Below are 20391 nucleotides of genomic sequence, written 5' to 3'. Positions count from 1 at the left end.
CTCTCTCTCTCTCTCTCTCTCTCTCTCTCTCTCTCTCTCTCTCTCTCACACACACACACACACACACACATACACACACACAGTTAATTCATCTATCAAATAAGGAATGGTTAAACAAACTATGGTATACAAAGGTAAGAGAATAAAAATATACCAAAAGAAATTATTGCTATAAGAAATTCAAAGAAACATGAAAAGAGAGTTAAGAGCAAAGAAAGCAAAACTTCAGCAGTAATATACACAATGACTATAATTACAAATAAAACAACATTGAATGGCAGTTGAACTCTAATGAAATACAATGAACAATCTTAGTTACAGGGAGCAGAGAATGAAACACATTTCCTTTCTCTCAGAAGAGAGGTAGGTGATTATGGGTATTGAATATCACACACTTATTAGACTGTCAAACACACCTGCTTTATCAGTCAGTTGTACATAATTGTTTTTTTGTGTATGTGTCAAGGAAGGGTTTAATGTGTGTGCTTGGGGAAAGGATGCCAGGAAATAACTGTGATGTAAGAAAGGGGTTTGTGTGTCTATAAATTAATCAAAAAAGCATCCATGAAACACTTAGCAACTCCTCAAAATGAGTCAAGTAGAATGGAATACACTACCTAGACATGATCTGATCACCTCATAATGTCTCTAGACACTGTCTATATTCATGAAGCCTAGGAGAGCAAGCATTCATTAAGTGCCTACTCTATGCCGAGCATTGCTTTAGGTATTAGGATACAAAGAGTGAGCTGCCAGCCACATCAGTGTTAACACACTGAGCTTACCAGCCCACATCTTTTTCGCAAGAATTGTCTGATAGACATACTTCCTCCATCCTGCTCATAGTTTATTTTTTTTAACCAAAACATAGGACTTTACATTTATCTCTATTCAATTTCATCTTCTTATATTTGGCCCCAAGTTCTAGGCCATTGAGACCTTTTTGAGTCCTGACCAGAGACACTCTGGGACAGATTCTGCTCTCTTCCCACCTTCTCCTACTCAGAAATTCTGTCCATGGAATAGTCACTGATGCCAATGGGAGCTCTGCACTCAAATCTGGCCAATGAGATAGAAATGAAAATCAGACTCGGAGTTTTTTTAAAGGGAAGATAACAATTAACAAAATATTGAGTTCATAGGCTTGTTCCTGGGAAATTATTTAAAGGATCATTGGTTTTGACTTAGAAGGGATATTTAGAAACTCCTCTCAAATATCTTAGTCTCAAGCAGGACAGCTTTGAAAGGAAGATGTTAAATTTATCATATATATATATATATACACATATATATGATAAATTTATATAAATATATATAGGGTGTCCCTAAAGTCTGGACACATAGGAAATGTGGAGTTATTGCATCAAGTTCACCCAAATCTTGCAAAACAAATGTTATTAGCTAATATTCCAACTAAAAAAAATGTTGTTGAAAATTTCAATCATTTCATTTCTTGAAAATCTGCATCTTTGTCTATGTGTCCAGACTTTAGGGACACCCACACACATATGTGCACATATGTACACATAGATATACACATGTAATACATATACATACATACACATACATATATATTGGAGGTAACTGGAGTTAAGTGACTTGCCCGGGGTCACACAGCTAGGAAGTATCTGAGACTGGATTTGAACTGAGGTCCTCCTAACTCCAGGGCTTGGTGTTCTATCCACTGTACCCTATAGCTACCCCTCTTGTGTACTTTTTTATAAAGCAAGCTCTACTTACAGACATTCACAGTTTTGCATATAGTCTCCTTTTTCCATTGTTTCATATGTGGAAATATTCATTTTTTCAGTGTTTAAGTATTAAATTAAAAAATGCATAAAACATCTCAGTCTTTCAAATTGCCCATGTGCCAAACATAAACTTATGTTCTTTTTAATACCTGTGAGTCTATTAATGTAAACAACAACCAAAGTAAAATGAAAACCAGAAAAAAAGAACACTAAACATTAAAATAAGAGAGTTCCAGGAAACATCACCTTGCAATGGTATATCAGTTAACAAGAAGCAGGCTTTTCTCTGCTATAAATGCTTATCTTGTAAATAGATATATGTAAGACAAAATAGGGATGACTGGGCCAAGTGGCTCTACAATAGGCACTTTCATTTTCTGCCTTCCCAGAATGAAAGGACCCAGGGCTTAAGTGTGTGGACAGAAACACCTGTGCAGTCTGAGAAAGAAACCCCATTTTCAACATAATTAACTCCCTAATTGAGCATCTAAATTTAGTCAGTGTATTTGCATGTGGAATTAGCTATGATTCATTACCAAAGTCTTCCCTTACATAATGCTGTGTTCTTTTCTTACAAATCAAATTACTACAAGATGAATGTCATTTGGCAATTATTGAGAAAACAGACATCATTTGCACTAAAGGAAAAAGAAGAAAAAAGGGAAAGAAAAAAAAGGAAGTGCCCCAAAGTTGATTTATCCCCCCAAAGTAAATTAAAACTAAGAGTTTGTGTCTAATATGAAGTAGGTGAACAACCAGATGGTTGAAATGGAAAAGGAAAAGAAGAGGACAGAATATCCAGAAAAAGAAATCCCCAGTGGAACAAAGGAAAAAGTTTATATTCTTAAGCCTGTTCCAAAAATTTCTCCTTTAAGACAAATGCTAAATCCTCAGATATATTCCTTTTTAAAGTAACAAGATTAAGGGGCAGCCAGGTGGCTCAGCGAGAAAGAGCACCGGCTCCAGTGTCGGGATGACCTGGGGATCAAATCCGGGCTAGATACTTAGCACCACACCCAGAAATAACTGGCTGTGTAACCTTGAGCAAGTTACTTAACCCCAATTGCTTTAAAAATAAATAAATAAATCAGTAACAAGATTTGAGAAAGGATCATTAAATCTAAAGAATCTTTTTTTTTAATTTTGTTTTACTTATATTATTGTTGGTAGTCAATTGAATTGAGTTCCTTGTGTAGCTATTTCATCCTTTTTAGAGAGATTTCCTTCTGATATTAGCCTTGAACACTAATTTTTTCAAGTATGTCTCTTAATATAATACCATCCCTCCAGCTACTATTTGGCTTATCACATTCCTAAGGCCATTTTGGTTTGAGCTAAGACATTTGGGCACAGGCCAGGACCAGTGAATTAAATTAAAATAAACAAAAATGTATTATACCTCAACAAGGAAATTCAATTAAAGCTAATAAAAATGTATTAAACACAAACCAGGTATAAAGCACTGTTCAAGACAGTGGGGATTCAAAGATAGATATGACATTGTTATCTTCTGAGTGTATATCTTCCCTGCTACCAGCATAGCTTATGGTCAGATTCTTTTTTGTCATTGTTGTTTGCTCATTTTTCCAGCCTATTTCTTGACTTTGAATTTTATGTTCAAGTTGGCCTCTGCTAACCTAGGGGTGGGGAGGCACTGTCCCAAGAGTCAGGCTTTTTTCTCATGCTTTCTCAGAGCTAGTTCTGGGGAGGGGTGGGGGGGTCCTGCAAGTCTTTGGTGTTTCCCCAGTAATGTGACCTGGAGGGAGGTGTGGTCCCTGCTTACCTGGGCTGCACTCTGATCTTTACCCAGGAAGGGCCCCTGCTTCCTTTCAGCCACAAGTTCTAGTACTTCTTTTGGCACTGGCACTACAACATAGAATACAGACAATCAATTCCAGCTGTACCCAGTACCAGCAAAAAGTGCCCTGTAATCTCTTTCTGAGCAGCTGTCCAACCCCATTACCATTTCTGGACTGAGAACCCCTGGAGCTGTTACTACTGCCACTGCCGCATACACTCTAGACAGGCCTCCTTACTGGTGTCAGATACCTCTCCTACCAACTCCCTAAGTTTTCTTAGGCTGGAAAAATGCCTCACCCTCCCCTTTTGTTGATTCTATCACTCCAAAATTTGATTTGAGGCACTAAAGTTGTTTGGAGGTGAATGTTGGTAGAGTTCAGCTGGGTGGTTGCTGCCAATCTTGGTTCTGCCCCCTAGATTGGATGATTTTTAAGATCCATTCCAGTTCTCACATTTTGGATCATAAAGCTAGAAACAAGGTTGGAGAACATCTTGTTTCTTTCTTAATTATTTTAAATCTCCTCTACTAAAATCTTAATCTGATCTTCTTTATGGCATAGAGGTGAAGCATAGAGATGAATCCTGGGTTCCCTAAGGAATATAGTCCCTCCCAGGCCTATCAGACTATAAAGGATTCCAATGCAGAGTCAGAGAAAAACTGCTACTAAGTAATCCTACAATTCTTTCCTCATTGTTGTCATTGTTCAGTCCTGTCTGTCTCCTCCTGACCCCATTGGGGGTTTTCTTAGCAAAGATTCTAGAGTGGTTTGCCAATTCTTCCTCTAGTTCATTTTATAGATCAGGAAACTGAGGAAACAGGGTTAAGTGACTTGCCCAGGGTCACATGTCTAGTAAGTGTCTGAGGCCAGATTTGAACTCATGAAAATGAGTCTCCCTGACTCCACTCTCAGAATTCTATCCATTGTGCCCATCTACTTGCCCTGGAATCTTTCTAGAAGCTCTTTAACATATTTCCTTTATGAAGGCCTTCTTTGTCTTTACTGGGAAAATGCTCCTTTCTCCCAGTGATTAAATCTTCTTTTTTGAGTGACTTCCCTGGACCAATGAAGTGCTTCCTATTTCTCACAGTATCATACCCACCCTGGATTAAGTCATCCTTTCTAATTCTTGTTTTCTTAATTGATTTTTAAAAATTTTTACTTATTCCCCCCTACTTCTACCAGACTGAATTATAACATTCAGGCAGTGGTCCATGAATACTCAGTTGTTACAAACAATTGCAACCCTAAAGCACATTTCTAAATTCATCTTTGCAAGATGCTTTTTGTCTGTGGCAAAATAAGGGTGACAGAATAGACATATAATTAGGGTAGGAAAAACTATCGTAATTACTAAACTCATCAGGGAACAAGAAGGGTATTTGGAGTGACTGATTGAAATCCTAATCTTGTTTCTGTAGATAGATTTGGAAGGTAATGGTGAGTTTTCTTTGGATACTCAAACAAGCAAAAAACTCAGTGGTTTCTCCTTACTTCTAGAACAAAATTCAAATACCTCAACATAACATTCAAAGCCTTCCATAAGCTCTCACTACCTTGCCTGTCAGGGGCAGCTAGGTAGCATAATGGATAGAGCACTGGAACTGGAGTCATGAAGATCTGAGTTCAAACCAAGGTTGACACTTATTTGTTGTGTGACCCTGGGCAAGTCATTTAACCCCTGCCTCAGTTCCTCATCTGTAAGATGGAGACACAGTAGAGAAGGAAATGGTGAACCACTCCAATATCTTTGCCCAGAAAACCCTATGAACATAGTCCATGGAATCATGAAGAGTCAGTTGACCAAACAACAACCACCTTGCTAGTCACATTTCATATTACTCCCATTTCCATACTCTACATTCCATCTCCTACTTCTGACGTTTCCCTACTTTTGGAACACACTCCCTCTCAGCTCTGCCTCATAGAATCCCTAGCTTTTTCTAACTTTGCTAATTCCAGTCATTTAGAATAATCAAACCAAAAATCTTCGGTAGTCACAACTTTTCCTTTTCCAGATACTATTTGGAAGTAAAATATCCATGAAAATCATGAAATAAAATGACAAAATAGAACCTTGAACCAATCTCAAGTCTGGGAGAGCTCTGGGAAAAGTCATGAAGGAGGCAGTTTTGTTTTCATCAAGCTTCCCCTCTTAGCTTCTTCTTGCCTGATCTCTGTTCCTTCCCTATAGAGGGTACACAGTGCTCTTGGACTATCTCTATCTACTTAAATATTCCCTCCTCCTTAGGCACTTCCTTGACTCTCCCTCCTATCTCACTCCTTATCAATAACCATCTACTTATTGCCTCTCTCATTTTCAGCTATATACACTTACTTCTTGGAAAAGATCTGCTAAACTAATCCTAGCCAATTAACCATTGAAAACTGTTTAATGTATTCCCCGTTCCAAAGGTAATATATTAGCCTTATGTCACTCAAAGATATTAAGGCATGAGACCTGGCACTCATATAGAATAAATAGTAGAAGGACCATTGGGTTTATATGTCAGAAGTCTGGAAGAGCAAGTTGTACATCACAGATTTGCAGTTTCATGTGAAATCATCTTTTTTGTTCTACTATGTCATAGAAATGCTAGTTTGAATTTATAAAGAAATGAAAATTAAATTAAAAAAGAAGTCTGGGTTTCGATCCCATCTTTGCTCATTAGAGGCAATAGTGTTATAGCAAAAAGGGGACTCGCTCTGAAATGACAGGACTTTGGTTCAAGTCCTCCCTTTGAAATTTTCTACTTGGATGACCTAATTGAAAGGCTTTTACCTTCCTAGCTTTTGATTTCCTGATCTGTAAAATGGAGGGTTTTGCTAAGATGGCCTCTGAGGTCCTTTCTGCCCTGAGCCAATGATCATATTACTCCCCATAATAATAATAACTAATGGGCATAAAGTGTTTATTACGTGCCAGCCACTATGCTAATGTACTTTAGGATTATTATCTCATTTGGCCCTCACAACCCAGGGAAGTAAGTGCTATTATTATCCTCATTTACAGATGAAGTAGTTGAGGCAGACAGAAGTTAAGTGACTTGTCCAGGGTCACACAGCTAGTAATGTCTGAGGCTGGATTTGAACTCAGGTTAACCTGACTCCAGGCCAGGTGCTCCATCCACTGCACCGCCTAGCTGCTCATTTTATTCCCCTTTACATCCACTGTGAATAAAGGCATAAGGACATAGGTTAAGGACTGTTTCATTTTTCTCTAGATTTATGATTTAGACTTATGATTCTCTAGATTTATGATCTACAATGAGAGGCAATAGAACATAGTAAATGAAAGGCCACCTGGGAGTAAAGAAGACCAGAGTTGAAACACTGCCTCTGAGACGTACAAAATATATGATCATTGGCAATCATTTAACCTCTCAGTGCTCCAGCAACCAAGACTAAGTTACAGAGGAATTGTCGATTTACATTGACAAAAGGCATTTCCACACTGGAAGAACTCTATATATCTTAGGATCATAGAAATGGTAAAGGACGTTTCCACACCAGGAGATTCCTACACTAACGTGTCCCTCCTCCCCTCAAAAAACAAAACAAAGGAATTAAATGCTAATGGTAGAATTACAGGTATAGCTAGGTTCCAGTGAATGAGAATAATGAAACACTTCTTGAAGATACATATATACATACATACACACATATAGATATAGGATATGGTAATTGGTTCCAGCCCAATGGAAATATGAAACAAAAATTCAAATCTTGCTATCATTTCACCTTATTCATTAACTGAACCGATAGGGATCTAGCTATATAAATAATAGACTAGTGATGTTCCTAAATCACACCATGGAACTATCTGAGACTATCCACTTGTAAGGTCTGACTCAAGCAACAATATACATTTATTGACCACCTACTATATGCCAGGCACTGTGCTAGGCTCTGCAGATACAAAAAGAGACAAAAGATAGGACCTGCCCTCAAGGTGCTCACAATCTAATGGGGGTGGCAAAATGCAAAATATATATATATATACGTGTATATATATATACGTATATATATAGGAATCTATATACAAAATAAATAGGAATAATTAACAAAGCAAAGGTGCTGGAATTAAGAGGAGTTGGGAAAGGTTCCTTGCATAAAGTGGGACATTCTTTTAGTCTTAGGAAACCAGGGAAGCCAGGAAACAAAGGTGAGGAGGAAAAACAGAGGGAGAATGTTTCAAGGATGTGGGACAATCAGAGAAAATGTCTGGAACTGAGAGATGGAGTGTCCTGTTCATGGAACAGCCAAAAAGCCAGTGTCACTGAATTGAAAAGTATGCAGCAGGGAGAAAGGTGTGAAAAGATGGGAAAGGTAGGAGGGGCTAAGTTATGAAGGGCTTTGAACAACAGACAGAAAATTTTGTATGTGATCCTGGAACTGAAAAGGGGGTTGTTGGAGTTTATTAAGTAGGGAGGTGACATAGTCATATCTGTGTTTTAGGAAAATCCCCTAGTGGCTAAATGGAAGATGGATTAGGATGGGGGGGCCAGAATTTGGGGCAGGTAGACCTACCAGTTATTGCAATAGTCAAGGTGTGAGGTGATGAAGGACTGCCCTGGAGTTTTGATAGAGTTAGAAGAGAGAAGGGGGCATATACAAGAGAAGTTGGAAAGGTGAAATCCACAGGTTTTGGCAAGAGATAGATAGGGGTGGGGTGATACATGGTGAGGAACTCAGGATGACTCCTAGGTTGAGAGCCTAAGAGACTACGCAGATGATGTTGCCATCTACAGTAATATGAAAGGTAGAAGGTGAGGATAGTTTGGGTGAAAAGATAATGAGTTCCATTTTGTACATATCTAGTTTAAGATATTTACTGGACATCCATTTCAAGAGGTCTAAAAGGCAATTAGAGATGTGAGACTGGAGGTCAGTAGAGTGTCTAGACTAGATAGGTAGATTTGAGAGTCAACAGCACAAAGATGGTAATTAAATTCATTAAAGATTAGAGCTTTCCAAGTGCAGTAGTATAGAGGGAGAAGAGAAGAGGGCCCAGAAGAGAGCCCTGGAGTATAGCTATGGACATGATCTGGAAGGGAATTCAGCAAAAGAGACAGAGAAGGGGTGGTCAGATAGGTAGGAGGAGAACCAGGAGAGTGGTGTCCCAAAAACCAAGAGAGAAGTAAGTATGAAGGAAGATAGAATGATCAAGAATTTTTAAATTTGAATATGCTATCACCATGAAGGCTCAGAGGGTTTGAGTATGGGAACTTTGGTTAAAATCTTTATTGTTAAAATGTATGTAATATGGAAATTAATTTCACATCTATCTAGGATCTGCACAGAATCCATTCTTTGCTAGCTCTCTCCTATTATTCTTTCAGATATTCTTCATGCAAGAATTGTACAGACCATTCCTTATTCTCTTTCACCTGTTCCTATGGTACAAACTTCCTGGAGCTAGATGGTTTCCTAAAACCTTGCCTTGTAATGTCACTCAGAACATTATGGAAGCCAGTGTGATGGTTAATTGCACTAATAAACGTCTCACAGAAATCCCTAAAGGAATTCCTTACAATACAACCAACCTGACCCTCACCATCAATCACATATCAAAAATTTCCACAAACTCCTTTGAAGGCCTTAAAGATCTGGTGGAAATTGATTTCCGATGCAACTGTGTTCCTGTCCGACTAGGGTCAAAAGACCACATATGCACCAAGAGTCCAAATATCAATGTTGGCAGCTTTAGAAATCTCACTAATTTGAAGTCATTGTACTTGGATGGAAATCAACTCTCTGAAATACCTTTGGGCCTTCCTTCAAGCTTACGACTGCTGAGTCTTGAAGCAAACCACATCTTTTCCATCACCAAAGAGAACCTCATTGAGTTGGGCAACCTAGAAATGCTCTATCTGGGCCAAAATTGTTATTTCCGTAATCCTTGCAATGTTTCTTTTTTTGTTGAAAAAGATGCCTTCCAGAGTCTGAGGAATTTAACAGTATTATCCCTAAAGGCTGACAATTTAACTAATGTTCCCACTACTTTGCCATTGAGTTTAACAGAGCTCTACCTTTATAATAATATTATCCAAAGCATTGAAAAGGATGATTTTCAAAACCTCTACCAATTACAAATTCTTGACCTAAGTGGAAATTGCCCTCGTTGTTTCAATGCCATATTTCCTTGTACTCCTTGTCCAAATAATGGCCATTTAGAGATTCATCTACAGGCTTTTGATTCCTTAACTGAGTTAAAATTTTTGCGTCTCCATAGTAATTCACTCCGAAGCATACCTAAGAGATGGTTTAAAAACACTAACAAACTTGAAGAACTTGACCTTTCCCAAAACTTCCTGGCCAAAGAAATTGGAGATGCCAAGTTTTTGCATTTTCTTGGCAATCTCATAAACCTGGATTTGTCTTTTAATTACGAACCACAGATCTACCTTGCTTATTTGAACTTGTCAGAATCATTTGCTTCATTGAAAAATCTGAAAATATTGAGGCTCAAAGGGTATGTCTTTAAGGAATTGAAAAGTATCAACCTCTTGTCCCTACAGAATCTCCCACAGCTTGAAGTGTTAGATCTTGGCACTAACTTTATCAAAATTGCTGACCTAGGTGTGTTCAAAGAATTTCACACTCTGAAAAACATTGATCTTTCTGTTAATAAAATATCTCCTTCTGGAGAGTCAAGTCAAAATGGGTTTTGTTCAATGGCCAGGACTTCTACAGTGTTCCATTCCCAAGTATTTGACTCCATGCATTATTTCAGATATGACGAGTTTGCCCGAAGTTGCATGTTTAAAAGCAAAGAGAAGCCTTCCCTCTCACTGATCAACAATAACTGTGAGTCATATGGAAAAACCCTGGATTTAAGCAGAAATAATATTTTTTTTGTCAAGTCCAGTGACTTCAAGGATCTTTCTTTCTTGAACTGCCTGAATTTATCAGGAAATAGCATTAGCCAGGCTCTCAATGGCAGCGAGTTCCAACCTTTAGCGAATTTGAAATACTTGGATTTCTCTAACAACAAACTTGATTTGCTTAACCCAACGGCTTTCCAAGAGCTGACAGAATTAGAAGTTCTAGATATTAGTGGTAATAGTCACTACTTTCAGTCAGAAGGGATTACTCACATGCTTAATTTCACCAAGAACCTACCTGTGTTGAAGAAATTGATGATGAATGGGAATGATATCTCCACCTCCACCAGCAAAGAAATGGAAAGTAAATCTTTAAGGATTCTGGAATTCCGAGGTAACCACTTAGATATTTTATGGAGAGATGGTGATACTCGATATTTGCGGTTCTTCAGCAATCTGATCAAGCTGGAGGAGTTGGATATTTCTGAAAATTTTCTCAGTTTTTTGCCTCCTGGAGTTTTTGAGGGTATGCCTCCAAATCTGAAGACTCTCTTCTTGTCCAAAAATAATCTCAAGTCTTTCAACTGGGGCAAGCTCATCTGTCTTCAGAATCTAGAAACACTGGATCTCAGTTATAACCATCTGACAACTGTTCCTGAAGTACTATCCAATTGTTCCAAAAGTCTCAAGAAGCTAATACTTAGTCACAACCACATCCATAAACTGACAAAGAATTTTCTCCACGATGCTTTTCAGCTGAGATATCTGGACCTTAGTTCAAATAATCTTCATGTCATTCAGAAATCAAGCTTCCCAGAAAACGTCCTTGACCATCTTGAAATGCTGCTTTTACACGGCAATCATTTTTTGTGTAATTGTGATGCTGTATGGTTGGTGTGGTGGATTAACCAAACAGAGGTCACTATCCCTTATTTGGCCACTGAAGTGACCTGTGCAGGACCAGGAGCACACAAAGGCCAGAGCTTGATTTCACTCAATTTATATACATGTGAGTTAGATTTGACTAATTTAATTCTGTATTCTTCTTCACTATTCATCATTCTTTGTCTGATGGTTGTTCCAGTCACAAGCCACCTGTATTTCTGGGATGTGTGGTATAGCTATCATTTCTGTAAAGCCAAATTAAAGGGATATCAACGCCTGGTTTCACCAGATTTTTGCTATGATGCTTTTATTATTTATGACACCAGTGATAAAAAGGTGGGGGAATGGGTAATCAAAGAGCTGGTGGTGAACATTGAAAGCCAAGGAGATAAGCAATTAAATTTGTGTCTTGAAGAACGAGATTGGTTGCCAGGAAAACCAGTTTTGGAAAACCTTTCCCAGAGTATACAACTAAGCAAAAAAACCATATTTGTGATGACGAATGCCTATATCAAATCAGGGAATTTTAAGACAGCATTTTACTTGTCACATCAAAGGCTCATGGATGAAAAACTAGATGTGATTATTCTGATATTTCTTGAAAAAGCCCTTCAGAGATCTAAGTACCTCCAACTGAGAAAAAGATTATGCAAGAGCTCTGTCCTTGAGTGGCCCACCAACCCACAGGCTCATCCCTATTTCTGGCAGTGCCTGAAAAATGCCATAGCCACAGACAATGACACAGTCTACAGTAAGGTGTTTAAAGAGACTCTCTAGCTTCCCTCTTCACAAACCTCTCTGTGGGAAAAGTTTTCCAAGTTTCATATGGGACATGAAGGAAATGCCCCATTGCCAAGTTCTCATCAAGAAAGTTATACCCAAACGGTATTGAGGAATCCCCTAAGAACACATGCACAGGAGATTATTATGAACATTTATCTCAGCTACTTGGGAGCTACCAGGAAGGCACACGGGATGTAAGTGGATAAATAGTATTCCCTGTCACTTTCAAATCTTCCACCTCCAATTTCATTTGTTTTCTTTTACTTCTTGATCTTTTTCAAAATTTTTGTCCTGAACTTTTGACTCTTCAATTATACTTCATCTCCAAATAGTCTCAATTCCTCAAGACCAATGAGGAAGAGAACACTGATTTTGGTCAAAGATCCCGAGTTTAAAATCCCACCTTTAACTGTTATCTATGTGACTTTGGGCAAATCTTTTAATCTTCCTAGTCCTCAGTTTCCTCATCTGCAAGCTGAAGGGGTAACTAGATCAGGGGTGGGGAACCTGTGGCCTCGAGGTCACATGTGGCCCTCTAGATCCTCAAGTGTGGCCATTTGACTGAAGTCAAACTTCACAGAACAAATTCCCTTAATAAAAATAATCATAAAAGTCACTGGATGGTTTCTCAGTCTCTTTAAAGCTCTACTTCTATGACCCTATGCAAAATATTGTGAGGAAGGAAGACTCAGAAATTCAGAATTCTATTCCTTCCACAACTACAATAATTCCACTGTGAATCAAATTACATTGCTGACTTGACAAATCCAGAAGACTCTTGCTCTCTACCCATTAAATACTTGAGTCCACAGAGTTTAAATTATAGCTAGCATTAATATTGCAAAAAACTTTATAAATCATATCTCATTTTTCCTTACAACAACTCTGTGAGGTAGATGTTATTATTATCCCATTGTACAGATGAGGAAACTGTGACAAATAAAGGTTAAGTGACTTGCCCAGGGTCATAAAGACAATCAATCAATCAGTAAACATTTATTAAATGTCTACTACATTTCAGGCACTGTGCTATGCACTGAAAGTATCTGAAGCTGTATTTGAACTCAAGTCTTTCTGACTCTAGTTTCAGTACTCTACTATACTACCTTTGACTGTGTCTACATGATACCAAAATCGTGAAACTCCAGAAATTTATTTTTAAAAATGAAGTCAACCAAAGAACTATTTATCCCTGAAGTAGCCCACTTAGTTAAATGGTTTCTTGACCAGTTGATTCTGCATTCTATAGACATCCAGTCTGTTTCATGCAGACATGGCCTCTGGTCCCAAGGGCCCGAGTGGCTGCTATTTTTCTGTTTTCTTTTCCCCCATGACCTGATACAGAGTTTCATGGGAATATAACGAGCAAAAGTCCTATGCTTAATGGAGGCAGATTGAGCTAAGATGGAAAATTTTCTGACACCAGTCAGCCGTTTCTCAAAGTAATGTACTTCATCTTTGATTAATCTACCTGTCAATTATTTTTATTTGGGCTGCCACATGCTGTACACATAATAAAAATTGCTCTCTCCAAAGGCCTATTATCAATACTGTTTAGATAACTAATGTGGTGCATCTGTGAGTACCAACAATTCTGGCAAATAGAAATGGACTCTTTTAGTCTGCCAAACCTGAGTGGGAGACGAAGGACATTGTTAAGGTAGAATAACAAGATAGCCAAGCACATGGGTTTTTAAAAATTCAGTTCAGGGGTGGCCAGGTGGCTCAGTGAGTAAGAGCACCAGCTCCAGTGTTGGAATGACCTGGAGATTGAATCCCGGGCTCAGACACTCAGCACCACACCCAGAAATAACAGGCCGTGTAACCTTGAGCAAGTTACTTAACCCCGATTGCTTAAAAAAAAAAAAAATTCAGTTCAGAACAACAGAAATCTAGCATCCATGTTAATGAGAAAATAAAAGGATATTTAAACTCTAGGTTTATTTATTTCTATAACAACAAAGTTCTGCATTATACACTCCTAGGTAGGCCCAATGCTTTGGATACAGAAGTAAAAATGGAAAAACTTTCAATCTTAATCAGGCTCTGAATATGAAAAAAAAAAAGTGACAGTAAAGACCTGGGTTCTAGTTCCAAGCTAATTATGTGTAAATTTTTTTTTTGCTTTTTGGAGGGCATTTGGGGTTAAGCAACTTGCCCAAAGTCACAAAGTAAGTGTTAAGTGTCTGAGGCCGGATTTGAACTCAGGTCCTCCTGACTCCAGGGCCAGTGCTCTATTCACTGTCCCACCTAGCTGCCCCCATAATTATGTGTAATTTTTAAAAATTTTAAGAAATTATGCAAATAAAATTAGCTTGCAATGGTGTTCCAATTCAATCTAACCAAAATTTATTTGAATGCTACTATGTACAAGGTACTAAGGTAGACACTGTAATGACAAATACAAAATGAAAAACAGTCTCTGTCTTCCAGAAGTTTATATTCTATGGCTGATTAATCAAACACTCATGATCTGATGGAGATTGATGATTAAGGAAGAAAATTGAAAAATGTCATCTGAGAACCATAATATGAGAAGGCAGTATAGTAGAGCACAATGAATCTTTGGACCTGAATCCCCAAGAATTCTGGGTTAAAATTTTTGCCTATTGTACGGACAAGTTTTGTAACCATGGGCACATGACTTAATCATCTGGAAACTTTGTTTCTTTATCTATAAAATGGGGGTTGCAATGAGGAGCTTACTATTCTGTGTGATTCTTACCTAATTTTCCTATGTTGTACTTTTCTCATGGGGTAATTGTGAATGTGAAAAAAAATAAATGTATGTAACAAAATAACATATGTAAAGTACTTTATAAACCTTAGAACACCATTTAAATTCCAGCCATTATCAATACAAAGGGAAAAAATTGGATGTAGATGATACATTGACCCAATATGACAAAATAAAATTGACAAGATACTTTAATATGGTCAGACAAATTCAAATAATCTGAAGAGTATAAATTTTATGTCAGAAACCAGAACCTTTAAAACAAAAGTCCTGACCTCTTTAGAAGAATAGCATGGCAACAAAAATAAGAAAAGCATACTTGAGTAGCATCAAACCCATTCCTCAGAGCAACACCAAGTATTTGAGACAGATGGAAAAACAAATTAACTTCAAAAGCAAATTAACATATATATGTCTTGTTTTTAACATTCTGGGGAGAAAAAACACTTCCAAACACATACAGATCAATAAGACTTCAGTTTTTGAAAGCTTAATTCACTTTAATGCCACTGTCAAATAGCTGTAATTTGCATAATCTTTATGAACTAATAGGAAAAGAAAAAAAAATACTGTTTGAATTTTACAAAGTGGATCCTTGTTTGAATCATTAGAGTTCTTGCTAAGTCAACAAAAGCTCTTTTGACAGTTGAGAAATTGAACATCAATGGGGCTGAGTACCTAAAATGAGGCCCAAGTTCAGTAAATACCTGTAGTATTCAATAAAATGCCACTATATGTGAATATACACACATACATGTATATATATGTGTATGTAGATAGATAGATGATAGATAGATAGATAGATAGATAGATAGATAGATAGATAGATAGATAGATAGATAGATAGATAACATATATAATAGCCAAATGAGAGTTATCATTCATTCTCATTATACAAGGTAGCCCAGAATTGCACTAAGACTTTTGGGACACTGTGGTACTGGCCCACCTCCTTTTAGGTCATATACATCCTTATTAAGTTCCATGGTAATGCTTTTTGCTTGCAACTCACAATTGTGTCACACCATCTACCTATTGCAGTGGTGTCCTCTCCATTGTCCTTTATATTTGTAATTTTAATTCTTCTGAAAGCATTATGTTCCACAGTTCACAACCAACATTGATAACAAAGAGATGGCTTTTGCAGTAGCAGGCAGTTTGCCATCACTGAAAGCATTGTGTAGTCTCCCAAATGTGGTACAGACTGATCTCCTCCTTCCCATTTCTGCATTCAGCAAACTCCCAATTCACCAGCCAGCAGCAACCCTTATCCAAGATGTACAGTGATGGACCAATTTAACAGGCAAGCAAACAAGATTCATGAGACAATTGTGGCAGAAGACAAAGTAAGACTGTGAAATGAAACTGAACATGTAGTAGATGAACTTACAATTGTCTTGATCAGTCATGCCCAACTCTTCATGACCTCATTTGGAGTTTTCTTTGTAAAGATACTGGAGTGGTTTGTCATTTCCTTCTCCAACTTATTTTACAGGTGAGAAAACTGAGGCAATAGGGTTAAGTGTCTTTCCCAGGATCACACAACTACTAAGTGTCTGAGGTTGGATTTGAACTCCAGGGCCAGTGGTCTATCCACTACATCACCTAGCTGCCCAGACCATATTAAAATGCATAGATGATGGAAAGGAGTGAAATAAAAAAAATCACCCTCTCTTATACACTTTATTTTTGCTGCTATTAAGTTAAATCATTTCCAAATGTTGATTTTAAAAATACAAATAAAACACATTTAAAAATATGAATATAATTAATTTTTAAAATATTTATATATTGCCTAATGAGCAAAACCTGTGGTGTTTTCATTAATGTATTAGCTTTGGTCAGAAGGCTCTGTAGCTAAGTGAAATCCTAAAATTTTATGATATTTATTTAAGAAACTTGTATAAAGAGGAAAGTCATCCCATTGATTTCTCAAACCACTGACTTCAAGAGAGAACGTAAGCATTGTGACATTTGAAAGATTGAATATATTTCTTTCTATTTTCCTAGGATATTAGCTTTGCTTACATATTTCTCCCCTTATTTTGAAATAATTTATTCAAAATCATCCGTCAAATTCAAGGAAGAACAGATAAAATGTGTTATTTTATGGTTCACAATGGTTAAATGCACAATGCCAAGGAAAATATGAAACTAAACAACTTCAAAGGCATATTCATCAGATCACAGAATTTAAAGCTATCAGTTTGTATCCATTCATGTAGATGATACATTGACCCAATATGAGAAAATAAAATTGACAAGATACTTAAATATGGTCAGACAAATTCAAATAATATGAAGAGTATAAATTTCATGTCAGAAACCAGAACCTTTCAAACAAAAGTCCTGACCTCTTTAGAGGTACTAGTCCCTCTTGAGAATACAACAGTCTTAATATTCAAGTAGAATAGCAAATGTACATTGCATGAGTGTTAGTTCCATAGAATGCCTTTTTTTTTAAAGAGTTGAATACAGCACATCTCTTATGAGATCATTGTGTCATATTAAGTGTTAACCAGCACTTTCCTCAGCAGGTATGCAGATGGACAAACTTAAAAAAAAATAACACATCTGTTGGTATGTTGCATATTTTGACCTCAAAACTAAAACCAAGTGTGAAACAAAATGGAATTCCATATATTAAGTTGAGACAAACCTTTTCTTTCCTTCATCTTGTTACAAAATCTCTTTCATATGATCACCCATCCCTTTCAGCAGTAAATGGGCACAAAATGACAGCTTTAAATTCTGTGATCTGATGAATATACCTTTGAAGTTGTTTGGTTTCATATTTTCCTTGGTATTGTGCATTTAACCATTGTGAACCATAAAATAACACATTTTATCTGGTCTTCCTCGAGTCTGAAGGATGATTTTAAATAAATTATTTCAAAATATCCAATACTATCTGATTTTTTCTTCATTTTTTTATATCAGAATTCTATTTGGGAAATAAAGCTGGCTTTAATTGTAAACAATTGTTATTTTGCAGGAACCACATGGATTTTTAAAAATTAAAAATTAAAAACAACTGAAATTTAGAAATTCTGTTAGTTAGAAAATAAAGAAAATTTTAAACTCCAAGGTTAGTTCTCTATAGAGCAACATATTATTAGTTCCTTATTATCCACAGAATAACTTATTGAACTAGATTGTTGTGAGGCTCAAATGAGAGAATGAATATAAATCACTTTTCAAACCTTAAAATGGTATGTAAATGCCATCTTTTATATTATTGTTGTTGTTATATTCAAATCTGTGTAGTAGCAAGCCATGTTACAGCAGGATTCTGGCAAATGGAAATGGACTTTTTTACTCTGTCAACCCTAAATAGGAGGCCAAAGACATTGCTATAGGCAGAACACTAAGATGCCCAAGCATGTGGATTTTTGAAAATTCAGTTCGAAACAACAGAAATCTAGGAACTTTGTTTATTAGAAAATAAGGAGGGGTGGCTAGGTGGCGCAGTGAATAGAGAACCAGCCCTGGAGTCAGGAGAACCTGAGTTCAAATCCGGCCTCAGACACTTAACACACACACAAAAACTAGCCATGTGACTTTGGGCAAGTCACTTAACCCCAAGTGCCCTCCAAGAAAATAAGGAAAATTTTAAACTCTGGGTTTAATTCTTCAACAACAAAGATCCTCATTGTACACTCCTAGATAGGTCCAATGCTTTGGATATAGAAGCTAAATAACAATGGAAAAATTCTCAGTCTTAATCATGCTCTGAAAATAAAAGACTAGTCCCAAGCTAACTATGTATAATTTTAAAATCTATTTTTCCTAAGAAATTATACTAGTAAACAAAATTAAATTGCAATGGCAATGCGATCGAATCCAACCAACATTTATTTAAATGCCTGCTGTTAAATACCCTTGTTAAGGGGTACCCTGAACTTGTCTTTTTGAGTTGCCATATTTTCCAGAAACACTAGACTCCAGAACATACAGGAGGCCCTGAATGTGTCAAGGATGAAGTATCACCCCACCCCTACCTCCCGCCAAGTGGCATAATTTATTGTTTGCATCCCTAGCTGGATTTCCTGTGTGTTCTAGGGAGCCAAGATGGGCACCAGCCAGTCTGTGGGAGACTGGAAAGCTGTGCAGCTGGGGTCCTTTGCAGATAAGCAGACCCTCCTGTCTTCTTAGTCTAGCAGTTCTCCAGGGAAAAGAATGTGGCTTTTGCCATCACCTTGCTCCTCCCCTTTAGGAAAGGTTTTGTCCTTTTACCATCTTTACTGAACATTTCCCCTCCCTTGCCACAACCCTTCCTGTTTTCTTCTCCTCCTTTTGTTGTGCTGTCATAAATAATGCAAACTTCTGTAAGGACAGTGAGCTCTTTGGATTCCACATGCATGTTCATTTTTTCTTGTAACAAATCTGGTTTTCAGATAAATTTTGTGATATTGTGATTACCTGTTGACACTATGTACAAAGCAAGGGTAGTTAGGTGATGCAGTAGGTAGAGGACTGTGCTTAGAATCAGGAAAATTCATCTTCATGAGTTCAAATACAGCTTCAGACACTTACTAGCTGTATGACCCTGGGCAAGTCACTTTAACCCTGTTTGCCTCCGTTTCCTCATCTGTAAAATGAACTGGAGAAGGAAATAGCAAACCACTCTTGTATCTGCAGAGCAGAGAATAATGAAGGGATGAATCTGCCTTATCTGAGGGCCCTTCCTCAAAGTGGAAATTCTGGAAGGAAATAACACATCAAAGGAAGGGGTATCAAGGGTAGAGCAATAATAAGAAAGATCTCATTAAGATATATGTGATTTCAGCTCCAATTGGCCACTTGACTACTCTCAGTTAATTCTCTTCTCATTTTTCTACATTTTCTATCGCCCTAAAAATCCAGTGTTTTCATGCAAGTTGTGTATTCCTATTTTACATTTGTATTGAAAAGTAACCCATTCTATTTCTTATGGAGGTAGAATCTAAACATGGTTGTGACTGTACTATTTGGAAGATGATGTATATCTGTCAATATTGTCTTCTATTATTAAACTTTTAAAAACATTTTTTAAACAAATCTTCTTGTGCAGATCTGTCATGGAAATGCAGAGTTTCAACTAAAGCAAACCTCTATATATACACTGAGTGAATGATTTCCAAAAAATGCTTGAATATATCCTGTGCAACACAACCCCTCAAATTAGTCTCTACCATAAGTAGAAAAATAATAAATTTGCCATTTGTCAACTATTTCATAAGTTCTATAAAGTTTGTGATGATTAAAAAATTCTAAGAAACATAGTTTCTGGGTAATTTAATAATGCCAGCATCTTAATAAAAGGATGGTTATTTGACTCTTAGACCAAAGACCCCTCATGGTGGTGTAGGCATTCCTGAGGGGTAGCAATCAACTCTGATTAGTTAACACAGTGGGAGGTGGGCTATGTTAAAACAAGGGTCTTTGGGTAACCTGTGTTGCCCAAATCTTGATCAAAGATATCAATTACCATATCACCTGTCTGACAAAAGGGAGAATCCTCATTTTCCCAGAGTTGTCTGAGCAAATACAATGAGCACCCACTCCTAAATAGCCTAAAATTAGAATTTCTTTTACTGTCTGATTAAATCTTAGCCTAGGTAAATCTG

The 20391-nt window shown here is 37.1% G+C and overlaps 1 protein-coding gene across 6 annotated transcripts in view; it reads left to right on the top strand.

Moving 5' to 3' along the window:
* The window catches only part of TLR7 (toll like receptor 7), a 31484-nt gene extending 11662 nt beyond the window's left edge, over window positions 1–19822 (top strand). For all 6 annotated transcript variants that reach the window (XM_069062986.1, XM_069062985.1, XM_069062983.1 and 3 more), the window contains one exon: window positions 8893–19822. In XM_069062986.1, the coding sequence (XP_068919087.1) occupies window positions 8902–12039 (3138 nt within the window). In that variant the 5' untranslated portion in view covers window positions 8893–8901 and the 3' untranslated portion in view covers window positions 12040–19822. The remainder of the gene's footprint in view (window positions 1–8892) is intronic.
* Window positions 19823–20391: the final 569 nt, after the last annotated feature.

This window comes from Petaurus breviceps, unplaced genomic scaffold (assembly GCF_028583685.1).
Source record: "Petaurus breviceps papuanus isolate PSGF00001 unplaced genomic scaffold, PetGlider_PUasm1.0 90515, whole genome shotgun sequence".
Classification (NCBI taxonomy): Eukaryota; Metazoa; Chordata; class Mammalia; order Diprotodontia; family Petauridae; genus Petaurus; species Petaurus breviceps.
This window is presented reverse-complemented; position numbering and strand designations above follow the sequence as displayed.